The sequence below is a fragment of the Epinephelus lanceolatus genome, chromosome 2 (genome assembly GCF_041903045.1).
Source record: "Epinephelus lanceolatus isolate andai-2023 chromosome 2, ASM4190304v1, whole genome shotgun sequence".
Classification (NCBI taxonomy): Eukaryota; Metazoa; Chordata; class Actinopteri; order Perciformes; family Serranidae; genus Epinephelus; species Epinephelus lanceolatus.
The window spans coordinates 30,920,055-30,938,972 of record NC_135735.1 but is presented as its reverse complement, the minus strand read 5'-3'; the positions used below and the strand labels follow the sequence as shown (position 1 = coordinate 30,938,972).

The 18,918-nt window shown below is 40.8% G+C and overlaps 1 protein-coding gene across 1 annotated transcript; it reads left to right on the top strand.

The window, feature by feature from the left end:
• Positions 1 to 3,251: 3,251 nt before the first annotated feature.
• Positions 3,252 to 17,378, top strand: kif7 (kinesin family member 7). Its single transcript, XM_033625849.1, has 20 exons — positions 3,252 to 3,335; positions 5,533 to 5,925; positions 6,153 to 6,350; positions 6,456 to 6,855; positions 6,951 to 7,298; positions 7,466 to 7,658; positions 8,356 to 8,523; positions 8,763 to 8,921; positions 9,020 to 9,165; positions 9,267 to 9,385; positions 9,925 to 10,080; positions 10,175 to 10,380; positions 10,559 to 10,756; positions 11,429 to 11,554; positions 12,929 to 13,105; positions 13,188 to 13,403; positions 13,686 to 13,892; positions 14,146 to 14,344; positions 14,634 to 14,795; positions 16,708 to 17,378. The coding sequence occupies exons 2-20, from the start codon at positions 5,595 to 5,597 to the stop codon at positions 17,091 to 17,093; spliced, it is 4,095 nt and encodes a 1,364-aa protein (XP_033481740.1). The 5' UTR covers positions 3,252 to 3,335; positions 5,533 to 5,594; the 3' UTR covers positions 17,094 to 17,378.
• Positions 17,379 to 18,918: the final 1,540 nt, after the last annotated feature.

Genomic DNA, 18,918 nt, shown 5'->3' with positions numbered 1-18,918 from the left:
GATCAGGTACAGCACAGTATTAAGAACAGAAACGTATCCTTAGTCCTTTGAGCTGCACACACTTCTCTTTTATACTTTGTCATGTGGCCCATATGACCTTATCCTCACTTACAGTACGCATGCTGAGAGTCATAGAGGGCCTCCTGAGAGGTTGACTGATAGAGCTGGATCAGTGTTGTATGTTTTCTCCACAAGAGGGCATTGAAGCCTTTTAGTGCATAAACCTGATATAAATACCAGTGTGGTAGCTGATCCCTTTCTACATACATTTTTAAGGCACCCATGGGTGACCTTTTGAGTGAAAAGTGTTATATGCAACTCTGTGAATTAGTAAATTTTACAACCCTTTTTCTTCTTGTATCTCTAAGGCGAAACTGATTCAGCTCCTGACCAAGAGGGAAAACATCATCCTCCCCCTCCATCACCAAGCACCATTTTTTCTTTTTCATTTTCTTTTCATTCTTAATTCTTAAGGAAAACCGAGATATTCCTTTTTCCGAAACACTTCAGTGCACTTTAAACTATTGTGCACTGTCTAAATAAAATGATAAACACTGCAGTGTTCAGTCATTTTGATGCAATATTTGAGCTGCTCAGGGGTTGACTTGAGGAGTGATGTCAGGAGATGTCATCCTTCTCTGATAAAAAAAACAAAAACTTGATGAAATTTATCCCTCTTTTAAATAAAGCTTCAAAGATTTGATACTTCACTCTGCAGGATTTAAATTTGGGTTGCCAGATTAACATTTTGGTAGATTTAGTATACACATATGCAGATTTGATGGGACCTTGGTAATGTCAGCGTAATTGAGGTGTTTCAGTGTCATTCAGCAACGCAAACTTTACTTTTAAATGCCGCAACAAAATTGTATGTAGTATTCAATTAATAATTCCTACAGACTTCATGGCAGCAAGAAAGCCACAAAAACACAAAAATTTAATTCTAAAAAGTTGACAATGACTTAAGTTAAAGAAATGCTTTGTCTCAGCTTATCTCATATGGAAACTCAATTAGTCCCGTGCAGGTTCTGATGACAGTGTCTCCTGGACTCCCTTTCTTCCTGCACTGTACCTGACAGTGAGGTCGTCTCTAAACAATGATTTTGCCTCGCTCAACAACATGTTATATAGCTGTTATGATGACAGAGAACTGATATTTAAAGGTAACTTATTCCAATCAGACGGAGCTCGAAACATAAAAGCTTTTTTTTGTTTTTGCCAACTTCTTTAGACACAAAGGGCACTACAAAGAGAATCTGATCAGAGACTCTTAGTGAATAATTTTAAGTATGAAAGACAAAAAAAAATGATTTAAGCAATAAGGAAAGTTAAAGCCAGTGAAACTGACATCTTGTATCATGAGGGAGCCATCTAAGTGTGTCTAACATTGTACAGTGGTGTGTAAAAAGAGAACAACCTAGTATAAATCTGCAGAGTCTGGTTAATATAACATTGAGGGGATGAAGATCAGTTTTAGAGGCATTCAGGTAAAAAGAAATCTCAGCATCCATTATTAGTGGTACAAGCTGCGAGGCAAGTTTCCTTCTTACCTTAAAGGTAAAACCATGTCTGGAGCGATACAGAACACCAGACCAAAATATACTTTTTTATTACATGATCAGTGTGTGGTTCAAAGGACAGTTCAGAGTCAATCCACACAGCAAGATAATACACTTGTTTTACTTTCTGAGATCGACCATCATTACAAGTTAAAACCAAAGAATTTGATTTGGAGTTGAGGTTCTGTCTCATACCTAGAGGCACTGATTAAGTTTCTGTTTTACTGAGGAGTAGTTTGTTAGCTGACAACCAGGTGTGTTGTTGGATATTGAAATGTACAACCCAAATTCCATAAAAGTTGGGACGCTGTGTACAATGTAAATAAAAACAGAGTGCAATTATTTGCAAAGTCCTTTTTGACCTATATTCAATTGACTGAGTCACAAGGCAGAAGTGCTAATTTTATTGTGTTTTATCTTTGCTGTGTGTGTGTTTTTATTAATCCCTTGTATTGTTTCTCAGCTATATAAACTATCTCGCAGCAGTGTCAAACGCTATGATGCCAATATTAGTTGCTGATGATACTAAGTAACAGGGGCTTGTATATTCAAAATGGTTTCAAACAAATAACTTGGCATTAAATGTAAAAAAAATCTGATAATATGATATTTGTAGGGAAGATGAATTATGATTTGGAATTAGCAAAATGATATATTGATGGTGAGGACATTTCTAAAGTTACATCAACAAGATTTCTTGGAAAGATCACATCAGTTTTGTTTGCATCAAGGACACAAAATCACTGGGAATTATTAGAAAAATGCATCCTTTACTTCATTTACCTTGTTTTTTTTAACATTACATCACAGTCTAATATATCCATATCTTACTCACTGTAATATTGTCTGGGCACACACTTACCCCACATAGCTTCAGAAAATGTTTCTGCTGCAGAAACGATTTATTAGAAGAATAGCAACTTGCACCAAGACATGTGCTGCAACCTCTCCTCTTTTCTTGCCTACTTCTGATATTAACATTCTTCAAATAAGTATTTTTATTTTCAAAGTGAAGTATATAAACACTGACATACCAGAAAGCTTTAATAATTTTTTCATCTGTAATCTCAGGTTAATATTTATTAAACTAGACAAATCAATAACTTTTACCTACCAATGTATTGTACATCAAGAGGACAGTGATAACTGAGATACTGTGGAACATGAACTTTTTAACTGACTCAGTGTCCTTGTCCCAGTACAAAAGGAATTTAAAAGTGGATTAAAGACAAATTTGGCACTGTATAAATCATCACTGTGCTGTGTGGCTGCTGTGTCTCTGCAGAGCACTGATTTATTTGATGTTCTGTTCATTTCTCCTCAGTAGTGCTGATTGTGTGGAAGATATGTATCTTTATTGACATTTCACTTTGCATTGCATCACGTTGTATTTTTAACTTAAATATTCTTCCCTGTAGGTGAGGTACTGAGGTAGCATGAAAAGCCCTTTCTGGGTATCCACCCCATCCGAACATGGAAACTCTTTATATCTAAATGTGCAATAAACCTTAACTTAAACTTTTTATTTGTTGTGCTTTTATTTCATTAAGTTTTCTTTCCTGCTGTGGTCCCACTCAGTTCAGCCCAGTGGCCCTGGTTAGGTGAGGTTCAGTGTCCTCTGCAGCCATGACGCCTTCACAGACCACACCCAACATTCAGCCCAAATGTTTCGGGCTCCTCCTCCTCCTCACTGCCCCTCAATTTCCACACTCCAGAGGAGGAGAAAAAAACTCCACTGTTATCCTGAGTCCGTGAACTAACTTCTGCCATACTAAAGTAAGTTGTGTTAACTTGTAGCGGTTAACTTACCTTACCAATGCATGCACTTTAGTGATACCCATCTGTTACCTGATAGTTTAACCTAACTTATCTAAGGATATCCAGGCTCATCCTCATGTTTTGACTCTGTTGTTCGGACTGCTGCTGGCTAACTTGCTAACTTTAGCTTAGCTGAAGTTATCTGAGAAACAGGCGACCAAGAGCAGCGTGTGAGATTAAGGGAAGCTTTTTGTTAAAGAGGATCTAGGAAAAAGCTTGATTGTGATGGATAACGGTTCTTAACATGTTTGCTTTTCACACAGTGGTGACAGAGGCTCGGTGAGCTAACTTCATCCTGCCAACATGGCCAAAATAAGTTTACTGTGTCAGGACCGTGGTGTTTAAAGTGCTATATAACGTTATAACGGTTGCATTCAACTTTTTACGTGAACATAAGTAGTTTAAGTTAACCAGCTTTCCCGAAGAACAAGGATTTCAGTAACTTTGGGAGTTAGATAAACGGTATGTTGTCTCACGTTACTGTGTAGTAACGGTAACGTTATGGTTCAATCAAGGAACGAGTCACAGCTCATCCTACTACTATTCTTAATCATAATGTTATCTGTTGTTGATATCCTACGTCCATTTTTATTGACCTCAGTTAACCCTAACTTTGATGTTTTGTATGTGTACCAAAGTTAGTTGGAGTCTGTGTTTAAAATCAGTATACCATGTTCAAGACCTTCCCAATCAGATCCTAGTTTGGATGCAGTGTCACAGAAGGAAATGGGCCCAAAACACACAACTAAAATGCATGTCTCATATCTATGTCATTTTTTCACTTGTTTTATATAGAGCGGCTTCAGAATGGGTTAGGTTTGCATTAACAGTATTAATATGATAAATACTCACTTATATTTTACACACTCACACAGGCAACTTGCCTTAGAGCAAAATTATAACAGAATGAATGAATTAGGGATGTACCATGTTGTACTTTTTGCTGATATCTGAAATGCTGATATATATAACAACTTATTTGGCCGATAATCAATACCGGTGTTGATATATCCACTTTTCCCCCATCTAATTTAAGTGATCATTAAGTCTCTTCTCTTGTGGAATTAACTTCATATTATGCATGCATACTCCTATTGTGATGGCCCACAAGCAGATGGAGACATGAAATACAGTACTTTTCAGTGTATGTAATTTATGTTCATTGTGCAAAATAAGCAAAAGCATGTTGGCCGATTCTGATAGTTCATTTTAAAGCCGATATTAGCCATTACCAATGACGTGCCAATATTATTGTGCATCCCTAGAATGAATATATTATTTTTGTGTATGGAAATTTACCTGATCCATCACCAATGGGATTACTCAGACACATTAACAAATATCAAACCAAACATTCTGGTATGTTAATCCACCATCATCCAGCAGCACAATACATAAATATCATCCACACATAAACACAAACGTTACTGGGGAAAAAAGACATAAACCTCCCACAACCAATGCTTCGAGAGATACCTCACAAAAAACTAATAACAATAGAAAACACAAATGTAGCACCATGAGTACAAGACACAGCTCATAGAGCCAAACAAGACAAAATCTAGTTCATGAATCAGTGCTAAATACTATGTGATCCAGCTCACAGTAGTCTGCAGTCCAAACAAAACAGACTTCAAGGGATCTGTCATCCCACACCCGAAAAAGATACCGGTACTCAGAGAATGCAAGAACCTTCTTTAAAAGGTATTCAACTAAAGCTCCATCCTGTATAACTATTAAATGTAAATGAGGAATTTGAACTTTTTGGAGCAGTTTTTGTGGTAATTTGATATAGAAAGGGCAGTAGAGAATGACACGCATTTCATGCTCCACCTCATTTAGCTCACAGTATTCACTTATGTATTATATTTAGTGGTAATATACCACATTTTAGCTTTTTTTGTGATTATTTGTGTTTACAAGTGCTTACAATTTACAGCCTTAGTCTCAATAACTTGCTAGATATGTGCTGCTTGCTCTCTTGACAAAAATTGATGTCTACGTGTACAAGAAATTAGTTTGAGTTGCTAGGTCAGTTCATGGCATTATCATGTAATCAATCACACTCTCACTTAAAGCCATATTGCATCCTTCAGCCGAACAGCATGAGATGTTGAAAAAACCCTTGGTGACAGATGATTTTGATCCCCTTTAGTGGCCCAAAGATGATCCATATGTAGCAGAGGAACGCAGAAGAGCTCCAGCAGTGCATCAGAGATGTCTCCCAAAGTGCCCAGTGGCCAAAGCAGAGGGGAGTATTCTGCAGTGCAAGTTGCTGTTCGAGTGCGTCCCCTGCTGCCTAAAGAGCTTCTACACTGCCATGAGAGCTGTATCACCGTGGACTCTGAGCTGTGTCGTGTTACTCTGGGCCATGACCGACACTTTCATTGTGACTACCTATTTGAAGAAACTTGCTGTCAAGACGACGTTTACTCCGTGTCTGTTCAGCCACTCATAGATGCTTTCTTTCAAGGTTTCAATGCCACAGTCTTTGCCTATGGGCAGACAGGCTCAGGCAAGACTTACACCATTGGAGAGGCTAATATTTGTGAGTTATTTATTTTATCTTTTCCATCCATTGTCCACTTCATTTGTTTGTAGTTCAGTTTATCCTGTAAATTAACGTTGTTTTGCATAAGACGATTCAAAGAGAACAAGATCAGGTAGACAGTACAGCACATTTGGACTTTTCAAAGAAAGTACACACTGCTCTAATTAAGTTTACCATAACAAGCCAGTTGTGTACAATTACATGTGGTTTAATTGTGTTTATAGGTTCCTTCAGAGATGAGGAGCAGGGTATCATCCCCAGGGCTGTTGCAGATATCTTCAAGCTGTTAGATGAAAATGACCTAACAGACTTCTCTGTCCGAGTCTCTTATCTGGAGGTCTACAAAGAGGACTTCAAGGACTTACTGGAGGTGGAAACAGCCAGCAAGGACATCCACATCCGGGAGGATAAAGGCAACATTGGTACAGAATAGACAGTCTAATTGGTCTTTAATCATGTCTTTGTGGTTTTGCTATGAATTTGTATTAATCTGCATTTCATGTTTTTTTGTCTCTGTGACTTCATAGTTTTGTGTGGTGTGAAGGAGTGTGAAGTGGAGGGTCTTGATGAGGTGCTGAGTTTACTCGAGTCAGGAAACACAGCCAGGCACACTGGTGCAACCCAGATGAATCCAAACTCCAGCCGGTCACACACTATTTTTACCGTGTACATGGACCAGCGTCGGGGAAGCTCGCGCCTCTATGGGACTGCTACAAACTCTGGACCACAGATGTTGTCTTCCAAGTTTCACTTTGTTGATCTTGCTGGGTCAGAGCGCATCTTAAGGACAGGGAACACTGGAGAGAGACTGAAAGAGAGTATTCAGATTAACAGTGGTCTTCTGGCTCTGGGAAATGTTATCGGGGCACTGGGGGACCCCAAGAGGAAAGGCTCTCACATACCATACAGAGATTCTAAAATCACAAGGTACATTGTTTAATAATTTCATACCCTGAGATACTTTATCATACTATTTTTACATAAATTGTTCACTGTCTCTTTATAATCCTTCATTCACCCAGAATCCTAAAAGACTCTTTGGGAGGAAATTCCAAAACACTGATGATTGCCTGCATCAGTCCGTCTTCCTCAGACTTTGATGAAAGCCTGAATACACTAAACTACGCCACAAGAGCCAGAAACATTCAGAACAAAGCGACAATCAACTGCAAGCGTGAGCCAGATCGCGTGGAGGGGTTGGAGCAACAGATCAAGGCCCTTCGCAGGGCCCTTGAAAATCGTCAGCGCTCAGAGACCCGCATCATTTCTCACGCTGACCCAAACAGGAGACCTCGACTTGGGGAGGGAGAGATTAGCAGACTGCAAGCTCAGAGCGCCCACTACAGGACGTGCACAGACACTGCTTACAGGTTAAAGCACATTGATTAATTGAGTTTAATTTAGTCTACATTAGTTTTTTGTCATCATAAAGCTATGTTGTGTGTGAGATGTGTGTTTTGCTTTATTTTAGTACATTAAGGTTTAAGAGGTATAAGTGCTTCCTTTATTTAAGTTCTTTTTCATTAATATATCACAGGTTGCTGCAGGAGCTGCAGAGTGAAGGGGCTCTGACTTCAGAACAGAGTCTGAGAGTGAAGGAGTGGCTGTGCTCAGTGGAGGAGGAGCGGAGTGGACTGACCACTGCCTCAGGACCAGACAGCGGCATCGAGAACAGCTCCACTGAAGACAGTGTCGCGTTAAGGAGAGGAAGGCCATCTGTGAGGAACCAGGTTTGTCTCTCAATCTCCCGAGGAAATATTTAAAGCTCCCCTGCAATGAGGTTTTTAACCTTGTTCACATATCCGTATAGTGTTTTTATGAGATATATCATGAGCAAAAGAAGCAGTCAGCACCACAGCTGAGCGTTTTTGCCTTTGAACTGCAGTGTATCAACAACGCTGTCAATGACAATGACTCAGAAACACGGATTCAGACAGCCAGGGTCTACTATCCTGTGGCCTAACATGCCATAATGGGGCCAAAATTAACGCGTCCACCTGCTTGTTGTATTTGCATCACTGTCAATCTGAGCCAATCAAAGCCAGATTTTTCATGAGAGTGAATGCCCATTGTAACCTTTCCCATTAAATACAAAAGCTAGATGTTTGTGGGTTTTTTGTCCAGTGGAAAAGGGGCTAAAGGTGAGCAGGTATGCTATGAGAGTAGCAGATGGAGATAGAGGTGGGTTTCAATGTGCATATGCATAGATCAGTGCATACTAATAGAGCAAAGGTGTAGAGTTACATGTGAGCCATTTTAGGGCTTGAAAGGTTTTTTTGTCATGGTAAATACTTCTGAATATGTCATTTTGATGAATAGCGATACCTTTTAGGACATCAGTGCCATGAGAACTTAAATGTTTCAGTCAGAGCTTTGAGTTATCAGCACTGATATGTGTATTAATTTGTTATAAAACATATTACCCAGGATCCAGAGGCTGCGGAGGAGAGGTGGAGCCATGAGCATGAAAGCGAGAAAGATGGAGAGAAAGAGGATAGTATTGTCCTGCTTCAAGCACAGATCCAGCGGCTGGAGAGAGAGAACACAGACTTTTTAGCAGCTCTGGAGGATGCTATGGAGCAGTACAAGCAGCAGGTGAGATGCAGTGAAATAGTTTTTTTTGTTAGTGTAGTGTTTCACAGTTTTGTCATGGCATGCCACATTCATCTTTATGTAACATGTGCAGTCACTGCAGGGTTAAACAGCTGTCCTGCAGTACTATGGACCAACTTGTGAGCAGGGTGATGATCCCCACCCACACACTGATTTTCTACATGTTTGTTTCTTGCCTTAGCTGACATGTTATTTATTTGATTGCTTTCCTCATGTCTCAGAGTGATAAGCTGCAGGAGCAACAGGACTTGATAGCAGAGCTGCAGTGTCTGCTGTCCACTCCAGGACTTATGGGCCTGGGCCTTAACTTGAGACCGCGGCCACACACGGCCCCTATGGGCTCCATGCAGCACAGTCAGAATGGAGGCACATACAGACAGGTAACGGACCAGCAGAGCTAGTGTTTCGGCCTGTGGTGCTGTGTGGGTTTAGAAGTTTAAAAAAGGTTGCGTGTGTGTGTGTTTGTGTTTGGTTGCAGGTCAGTCCAGTAGGCCACCTTGGTAATGGGCCCTGTGGTGATCAGGATGGTAGCCTCTATGAGGAGCAGGAGATCCCAGGAGGAGCAGACATGCAGGACACAGAAGAAGAGGGCAGTCATTTCAACCTCAGCCACGAGAGACGCAAGTATGTTATGTTTATAAAGATGAGCTTGCAGCACTGGGCAAATGTGTAAATGTTATGTGTGAAATGAACTGTATATGATGTAATGTTTGTGATTTTGCCAGAAATGTGAACCTTACTTGGACCAAGAGGGACATGCTGGCAGGAGGACTAGCAGTTGGTGGTAAAGGTCTCATATCTCTGCCTGAGCCAGACCAGCACCCCTGTTTAGCCAGAAAAGCATGTGAGTCTAACAACCTCAGATTCCCTTATCCAATTGGTGATTTTATTGACATGTTCACACATTGATAAACTTCAACACACAGGAAAGTGATATGCAACCAAAGGCCATGACGTCTTTCTAAACAATTTGCATGCTTAAAATTTGGCTCCGCTGATGTTTCGGTGTGCAGTTTTTGTTGGACTGAGCGTGTCCATTTCCAGGTTTGAGAGATCCTGGATTTTTTTTTTTTTTCACAGAAAGATCCTAAAGTAAAATTCTGAGACACTAGCCACACACAGGATGATGATTAATACAGCCTTTTATTGTGTTTTGGTTCCTTTTGTGCTTAGATGTTACATGTTAGAGTCTGGGTAACCTCAGGCTTTTAAAATCTATTCAGTGTGCTTTTGTTGCTTGGTTTTAGTCTCTATTCTGTTCCAAGGTTCATATTACATCCAATTAATGGCCATATGCAGGGTGCACTTGCCTCAAAGCTCTGTTCCGACCTTCATAATACCACCCTGCTGACCTTCTTTGTATTCTCTCAAATCTCTGTGTAGCCAACTCCAGCACCGGGGAGACGTCAGTGCGTGAAAGTCTGAAAGGTTTTGAAGCCGTTTCGGAGTTGGGGCTTCTTCAGGCACAGCAGAAAATCAGGGAGCTGTCTGTCACCATCCGTATGAAGGAGGAACTCATCAAGGAGCTGGTCAAAACAGGTAGCAGCTTCGATCTCATTGCCATTTCTTTGCTGCATCGTTTCCAAATAGAGATTTACTTCTGTGTTTTTAAACATTGATTGTTGGTGTTTAGGTAAAGATGCACAGGCCCTGAACAGGCAGTACAGCCACAAGATCACTGCTCTGGAGAGTGATGCTTTGCAGGCTCGACAGGAACTGCAGGAGGCCCAGAGGCAGCTGCAGGATCTAGAGAGACAGGAGAGAGAGATCAGCACGATGGACAAGACCAGAGCACAGGAGTGTCGCAGGAAGATAGCTGCCGCCCAGAGCAAAGTTCAGGTTTGACTGCCACACTTCTGGATTTGGTGATGCTGATTTGTGTGGTATCTGAAAGAATATATTTGTGCTGCTTAGATACTATTTTTAACCCATGCACAAAACACTGTACTATTCCTCTTTAATATTTTTACACTTGAGGCCTGTGTATAGCAAAATGTGTATGGTTTCATATTCTCAGGTTCTCAGCCAGCGTCAGAGGGATACCGCTCGTCTCGCTAACCTTCCTGCTCAGAGCGAACGTCGGGTGTTGGAGCTGGAGCGAAGTGTCCAAAGTATGAGGCAGCAACAGGAGCAGCTGCAAAGGCGGCTGCGCCAGGAGAGTCAGCAGAAACGACGTCTGGAGAGTGAGATGCAGCGGAGAACTCACAGAGTCAAGGTACCTCAGGCCAATACAGCAGAGTGGCAGCTATATGTTTGAATATAACTGTATTTTCAACCACAGAATTATTTTACTTTGTTTATTACTATTGAAGGATTGGATTGAGGATTGAAGGATTATAAAAATGGTGTCACTTCACAATAGAGCATTACACTTTGTTGCGTAAATTTTTATGGATTGACAGTTACGATTTCTTTACTTTTAGAGTTTTACTGAGTTAATACCAATGTCAGATCTAAACTTCATGTAAATAGCTGTATTGTAAATATGTGTAAATACATTTTTTTATGTGTTTAGTTTAGTTTAGTTTATTAGTTTATAGTATTGTGGACAATCCCAATTAATTGACTGTAGAAATAACAGTAAAAAGGGCAGCTTTAGCCAACATGGCTAATATCCAGCTGTAGTCCCTGGCCTGATGACAATAGGCACCCTAAAAAGGTGCCTAAGTATTAAACAATAAGGTGTTCAATACTCATTTTCCCCACTGTATGTTGCAAAGGAGTTGCAAGTCATTGAATTCTGTTTTTACATACATTTTACACTATGTCCCAACTTTATTGGAGCTGAGGTTGTAAATCTCTAAGGCAGAGATTTTAGTTTTGTTCAATAAAAGTCCTGTAATTGATCTTTGTCTTCCTTTCTTCCACCCCTCTACCCCCTCTGTAGGAACTGGAGATAAAGAACGAGCAGCAGCAAAAGATCCTGAGAATAAAGACGGAGGAGATCGCTGCCTTCCAGAGGCAGAGACGCAGCGGCAGTAACGGCTCTGTCATCTCATTGGAAGAACAACAGGTGGGAGGACAGGAAGCTTAAAGGGATAGTGCACCCAAAAATGAAAATTCAGCCATTATCTACTCATCCATATGCCGACGGAGGCCCTGGTGAAGTTTTAGAGTCCTCACATCCCTTGCGGAGATCGGCGGGGAGAGCGGCTAGCACACCTAATGGTAGACGGCGCCCCAGACTAACGTCCAAGAACACAAAATTGAAACCACAGAGTATCTCCATACTGCTCATCCATAGTGATCCAAGTGTGCTGCAGCCGCGACATAAAAAGTTGTTTCGAAAAAACGTCATATGAACTCTGTTTTTAGCCTCACTGTAGCCTGTAGTTCTGACTGCTTCTCTGTGCTCCGCGCTCACGTGTGCGCGTCTGCGTGAGACCAGCGAAAGCATGAGCTTTGCTTACCCGTGTTTACATCACGTGACACATGCACCGCAGGGAGAGACAACGGTAACCACAGTAGCTAAAAGATAATTTGCACTATGGTCTTTTAGCAAAGGACAGCCCAACATGTCTGAAGACTTTGAAACTGAGGAGGAACAGCATTTCTTTGTTGAGCCGTATTTGTTTGAGCCCGAGTATACGCACGGAACTCAGGCTACTGGACGAAGCAGCCGCCGCAGCTCATGAGCCTCAGCCAGCCGCAGAATACCGGAGTCGAGCACTGGAAACCTGGTGGTGTAGTTGTTTCAAATGCAAAGCAATGCCAACGGATGAGGAAAGGCTTTGCTGCTCAGACTGGGAATTGGCGATGCCTGCACTTGAGAATCTGGATATCAGTACTGACGAGACTGCTGCTTCAGAGATCACAGATCACCCTGAGCGCGCGCACACGTGAGCGCGGAGCACAGAGAAGCAGTCAGAGCTACAGGCTACAGTGAGGCTAAAAACAGAGTTCATATGACGTTTTTCGAAACAACTTTTTATGTCGCAGCTGCCGCACACTTGGATCACTATGGATGAGCAGTATGGAGGTACTTTGTGGATTCAATTTTGTGTTCTTGGACGTTAGTCTGGGGCGCTGTCTACCATTAGGTGTGCTAGCCGCTACACCTGCCGATCTCCGCAAGGGATGTGAGGACTCTAAAACTTCACCAGGGCCTCCGTCGGCATATGGGTGAGTAGATAATGGCTGAATTTCATTTTTGGGCGCACTATCCCTTTAAGGAGAAAATGTTTCTAATAGCTTTGAATTCACACAAAACAAACTGCTCTTAAAACCCCCAGAAAAAAATTTATCACACAGTGGTTTGATTTTTAAGAATGTGTCATTTTGGTAAAGAATGTTGCTTGTGAGTTTTCCCTGCAGCTTCAGTTTGTGTGTCTGTGTCTCTATTTCTGCATGATGTGTGGGCTTTTGTGTCCCGACTCCCTGCGAGTAGAAGATAGAGGAACAAAAACGCTGGCTGGATGAGGAAATGGAGCGGGTACTGGAACAGAGGAGAGGACTGGAAGACCTCGAAGGAGAGCTCACTAAACGAGAGCAAATCCTGGCCAAGAAAGAAGCCCTGCTACAGGAGCGAAGTGGACTGGAGACCAAGAGGCTCCGCTCCAGTCAGGTATTTAACAACCACAAACAGCTCCATTCAGTGACACAGAGAACTGGTAAAAGCTTAACATTTTTATTCACCTTCCCTCTAGGCCCTGAGTAAAGACCTGGTGACACTAACAGGGCGTATTGAGTCACTTGAGCGAGAGCTGAGTGAGAGGAATGGTCTTCTTCGCAGCAGCAGTGCTCAAGACTCTCAACAGATTCGCCAAGAGATCTCCAACCTGCGTCAAGAGAAGGATTCACTACTTAAACAGAGAGTGGAGCTGGATGATAAACTGCGGCAGGGTAGCCTGCTCTCACCTGAGGTCAGATATCACTCTGGGGTTAAAACAGCAACAGAAAAAAGACACTTTGTGTCCTCTGAACAATGGATAGGATGTTTTTGTGTTTTCATAGCACTGATACCTGAACATATTTTTAAATGCGTAATTGCTGTGCACATTAAGTACTTAACATGGCAGTAAAAGAAACTGACTAGAAAACGTGTGACAAGCAGTAACATCCTCACTGCAAGCTGTGATATTACCTGTGTGTGTGTTCATTTTCACATTCTTATTAAGTCCATCTGTTTCCTCTGATGGTTGCAGGAGGAGCGAACACTTTTCCAGTTGGACGAGGCGATCGAGGCTCTGGATGCAGCTATTGAATACAAGAATGAGGCCATCACTCAGAGACAGAGACAGCTCAGGGCTTCTGCCAGTATGCTCTCCCAGTGGGAGATGAACCTTATGGCCAAACTCAGTTACCTGTCTGCCTCTGAGACCAGAGCACTGCTGTGCAAGTACTTTGACAAGGTCTGTGCAAGATTCAGCTTGTTTTTACTGTGACCTTACTTACAAAATGCCACATCTACAATTTTTAGAGAAGCTGGCTAGTTGGTTACACTAATATCATTTAAACATCAATAACATTTAACGACTATTAGTAGTGGTAGCACTTGCACACTCATTCACAAGAAAATTGAGCAGTGTCAGACCACGCAGGGTGAGACTCTTTATGTGTAAACTCCTCTGTATGTACGCTGAAGAGTGTTGATGCTTCCTGTAGGTGGTGTCTCTGCGTGAGGAGGAGCGTAAGCTACAGCTCGCCCTGGCTGAGCTGGAAATGCAGCTGGATGAGCAGCAGAAGCTGGTGCAGTGGTTGGAGAATGCCCTCGATCGCACACAACTGGACACAGATCGCCGGCTCACACAACAGCAGAAAGAACATGAGAGGAGTGTGCAGCTCTTACTGCAGCAGTGTCGAGGTGCAGATCACATGGACTTATTTACAGAAAAAAATTCTCTCACTTATAAAAGGTCTAATGCATGCGTTTATGTACTTGCAGCACTCAAAATATAATATAAATTCCTCACTCTTTGATCAATACTGGATATATTTTAGGTTTACTGGTGCTGAAAGTGAAGTTATATATCATTAGTTGTTGTATGCAGCATATTTACACGTCATGTTTTTTATTAGATTATTTCTGTCGTCATCCTATAAAACTGATAATATTTGCCTACCCTCGTGCGTGTGTCCTCTTGTCCCCACAGAGCAAATGGACGAGGGCCTGGCAGGAAGGCAGCGGCAGTATGAAGGATGGATTCATAACCTCAGCAAGGAGCTGAACCACTACAAGGCAGCAAATCTGGAGCTAAGCAACAAACTGAGGGAGCTCTGTGGCTCAGTCAGCCAGTCAAAGGAGTATGCAAAAGGTAGAAGTAATGATTTGAGAAGTATTTTTAGATCAAAACTTTTGTTGCTTTCAATATTTGTGATGATCATAATCATTGTGTTTACAGCTTGCAGTGAGATGGCTTCAGATATCTGTGCTATTAAGCCATACTTTGTTTCTTGGTATTAAAAAAATGACTAAGGTGCAAATACCCTTCCACACATCCTCAGGCAAATCACCTTCTAAAATTATTACTGTCTTTCAGATCACTATATAGATTATCAGTAACTAGTCCATCTCCATCTTCTCTCCATTTTTCTGCCCTTCCGTCACTAGCTCAGTTATGGCCTGCTGCTGGGAGAAATTTAGATAACCACAGCATGTTAGGGCTGCAGCCACTAGTTATTTTCATCATGCATTATTCTGTCCCTTATTTTCTCAATTAATCTGAGTCGTTTGATGCATAAAATGGCAGATAAAGTATACAAGCCCACATTTGCATGAGCTGTAAACACATACGCCCATGCATCTTGTTCATGCATACACACTCTTAACACATGCAACCTCACAAACACTGGTGACCAGTCTAATCAGGACTGGGCAATATATTGATATTATATTGATATTGTGATGTGAGAGTAGATATCATCTTAGATTTTTGTTATCGTAATAATATAAGTGTGGTCTTGTCTTGGTTTTTAAGGCTGCATTACGGTAAAGTGATGTAAATTTCTGAACTTACCAGACTGCTCTATTTGTTCTATCATTTGCCTTTACCTACTGAGTCATTATATCCACATTACTGATGATTATTTATCAAAATCTCATTGTGTAAATATTTTGTGAAAGCACCTATAGTCAACTCTACAATATCGTTGCAATATCCATATCGAGGTATTTGGTCTAAAATATTGCCCATCACAATTTCCCAAGGCCCAAGGGGACATTGTTTTGTCTGATCAAGACTTGAAGGTCCAAAGATATTAAGTTTACAATCACAGAAGACTTGGAAGTCCAAAAAAATATGACTCAAAACAATCAGAGTTTCAACTGCAGGAACAAACACTAAGTCCATTTTCAGTTCCTGGGCAATCGATCATTTCCAAACTTCCAAACTCTGCAAAATAATCTAATAATAATAATAATTTTCAAAATATCACAGTCACATAACACAACAGTGCATTACAAACAACATTATGATGAGCCTCTTGACATGTACAAATATGACATCACAAACACAGGCAGTTTTACTGCCAGAATTTTTAGTTTCTTATTAGTTCAAAAAATCTGTTAATTTTCAGTTTAGCAGTGCTGGAAGAAGTATTCAGATATTTTACTTAAGTAAAAGCCACACTGTACTATACTGTAAAAGTACTCTGTTAACAGTATTCAACAATTTATGTAAGTGAAAGTGGAAAATATTAGTTACAAAAACTACCTGAAGTATCAAAAGTAAAAGTGCATATTAGGCAGCAGAGTGGCCCCTGTCATTGTAATGCCACTGTATCATACACTATATTACCTGGTTATTATCACTGTTGCATTACCATTAACACTGTTAAAAAATAAACTCTCAGATTTTCTGTGTAAAATTTTAATCTGAAACATAATTAAAGCTATCAGATAGTTGTATTGAAATATAGAATAAAATTTCCTCTGAAATGTAGTTGAGTGAAAGTATGAATTAGCTTGAATTGGTAACACTCAAGTAAAGTACAAGTGCATCAAAACTGTACTTAAGTACAGTGCCCAAGTAAATGTACTTGATTACTTTACACCACCACTGTTTAGTAGTATTTTTATGTGCTGTGGTTCATGCCTGAATGCTACAATTTTATTCACACATGGGATCATCTGACATCCTATTTCTTTGATCATATATTTTGCCCACAGATCTTTATCTTGACGTATGTTTTGATATCTAACTGTCATTTTGACATGTTGTCTGTCAGCTGTGGCATCTGATGGTAAGCATGGCAGCACGGAGAAGCTGACCCGCTGCCGTGAGGACAGCCCAGGAGGCAGAGTGATGGGCCAGTCTGACAAACCACACAGGTCCAGGGAGGAAATGCGCGAGCTGGTGAACACCCCTCTCCCGTCCACATGGAGGCGCTCCTCTCTCCCCACAGAGGAGCCTGCTGTCATGGAGGAGTTGTGGCTTCGAGCGGGTGGGGACGTTCCTGTTAACCGTGTAGTTCAAACTGGTATGGGGTCCTGTTTCGGGCCGACGTCCCTCCCTGTGGTGAAGTCTCGCAGAGAGTCCCGCAGATCCAGCCTCAACATCGGACCACTGACTTCAAACAATGCATTAATTGACGTGCGGAAGAATCCTGTCTGAAAATAAATGTATAGTGCTACTTAAAATCATTCACATAGATTTTTGTTCTGTGGTTTCTGACATATTTTGACGCATTACCTGTCTTTTGTTTTTGTATTTCAATTTTTGTACTTGTACATAAAGACATCCACTGATTTTTATATGAAGCACTTTCACTAAGGCAAAGTTCATGTGTCATGTGTTAGATAAATCATTTGCATCATTACAAAATGGTGCTCTCTAATCATGTAGTCTCATTACCTTCTACAGTATTTTATATTAAAATGTTTTTGCCTCTCACACTCATCTGGCTCATGTTTTTTTTTTTTTTTTTATCATGAAGCTCTAAATTTCTTCCACAACTTGACATGCAAGAAATGATTTTTGCCTTTTGATCTGTAATCCTTTTTAAATCGATGGTCAAGTTGGATGTTATCACAGTAGATGTAGATGGGGCATGAAAGCTGCTGTGAAATGTAGATTAGTGTAGGCGTGGGGTGGGTTTAAGTGCAGCTGTGATCAGAAGGGCAGGGTTGTGTCTGGGAGGCCACAACTGACTGCTGAGTCTTTTTCTAGAAGGGAATTCAGTGGTAGATTAAAAAAAATGAAAGTGAAAGCTAACATTGTTCTTATGTCATGCATGCAACCTTTTTAATCTGTGAAGATGATCAGTAGTACTACCTGGCATATTGGAAACATGCATCTGTTCTTAATCTTGAATTACGACTTAAAGCCAACATCTCATCCAATTGAATGACAGCAGATAAAAACCCTAGACAGCAACACTTGGCCCTTGACCCTGGTCTTAGCCTCATGATTAGATTCAGTGTGACATTTATTTAGAGAGTATCATCACTAGAGTCCAAGCACCAAAGTGGCAGAACCCTATTGAGTTTGTGCTGGTTTGTTATTATATGTCGTCTTGTGCTGTGGCCTCAATTGCTGTGGGCTAGCATGAGCTATAAGCATCAAACTTGGCCTAATAACTGGAAGTGATGTACAAGTGCTCCTAAGAAATATGACCCCAGATTAAACTCAGTGGAGTCATCTTGCACTCAGTCCTGAATACCCACCAAGTTTCGGTCACATCTGATGAAGGGGAGCAAAAGGCGGGACTTAAAATGTCCAGTTATCAAAATGCTGCATATATTTTAATGGTGAAAGAAATGTGTAATTGGTCTGACTCCTTTGGATGAAATGAAACCAGCTGAAGTGACTTTACTCAGCTCTGTGAAGCCTGAACCTGCACACTGCTGCTTGTGGCTTTGATTTTGGCATTTGAGCTCCTTCCTTCTGGTGGCCGTAAATGGTTTGAACCTGCGGTTGCTGCTTGTAGCTGTATTTATCATTATGATTATGATCTTCATCATTGTTATGTCCATCCATAAGCATCCATAAATTCAGTTAGAAATCACTGAAAAAGAAACTCCATGTCACTACAGAACTTAATGGAGAATCATTGCTTTTTTATATTATCTTTAGTGTCAAAGTAATCTAGTGACGTGTGTCTGTATGTCAGAGTACATTGGAAAAATTAACTGCTGATATTAATTCGACATACTTTTACCGGTGTCAGTTTATTAAAATGGAAACAAATAAAACAAAATCATCAAAATTTTGGCCTACAACTAATTCCTGTAATTCCATTTCCTGTTTACATCCCCCAAAGCCCCTAAATTATAGGAACTGTAATTCCAGGATGTTTATCCCCCCAAGAGAGATGAGACAAGCTTTTTGATCTGCATTTACATGAAGCCTCATTTGTTGGTATCCAGTTTATTCCTCCATTGGCCTTATCAAAAAATAATCCTGTTTCTTTATTCAATGAAAAAGAAGTCAGTGTATC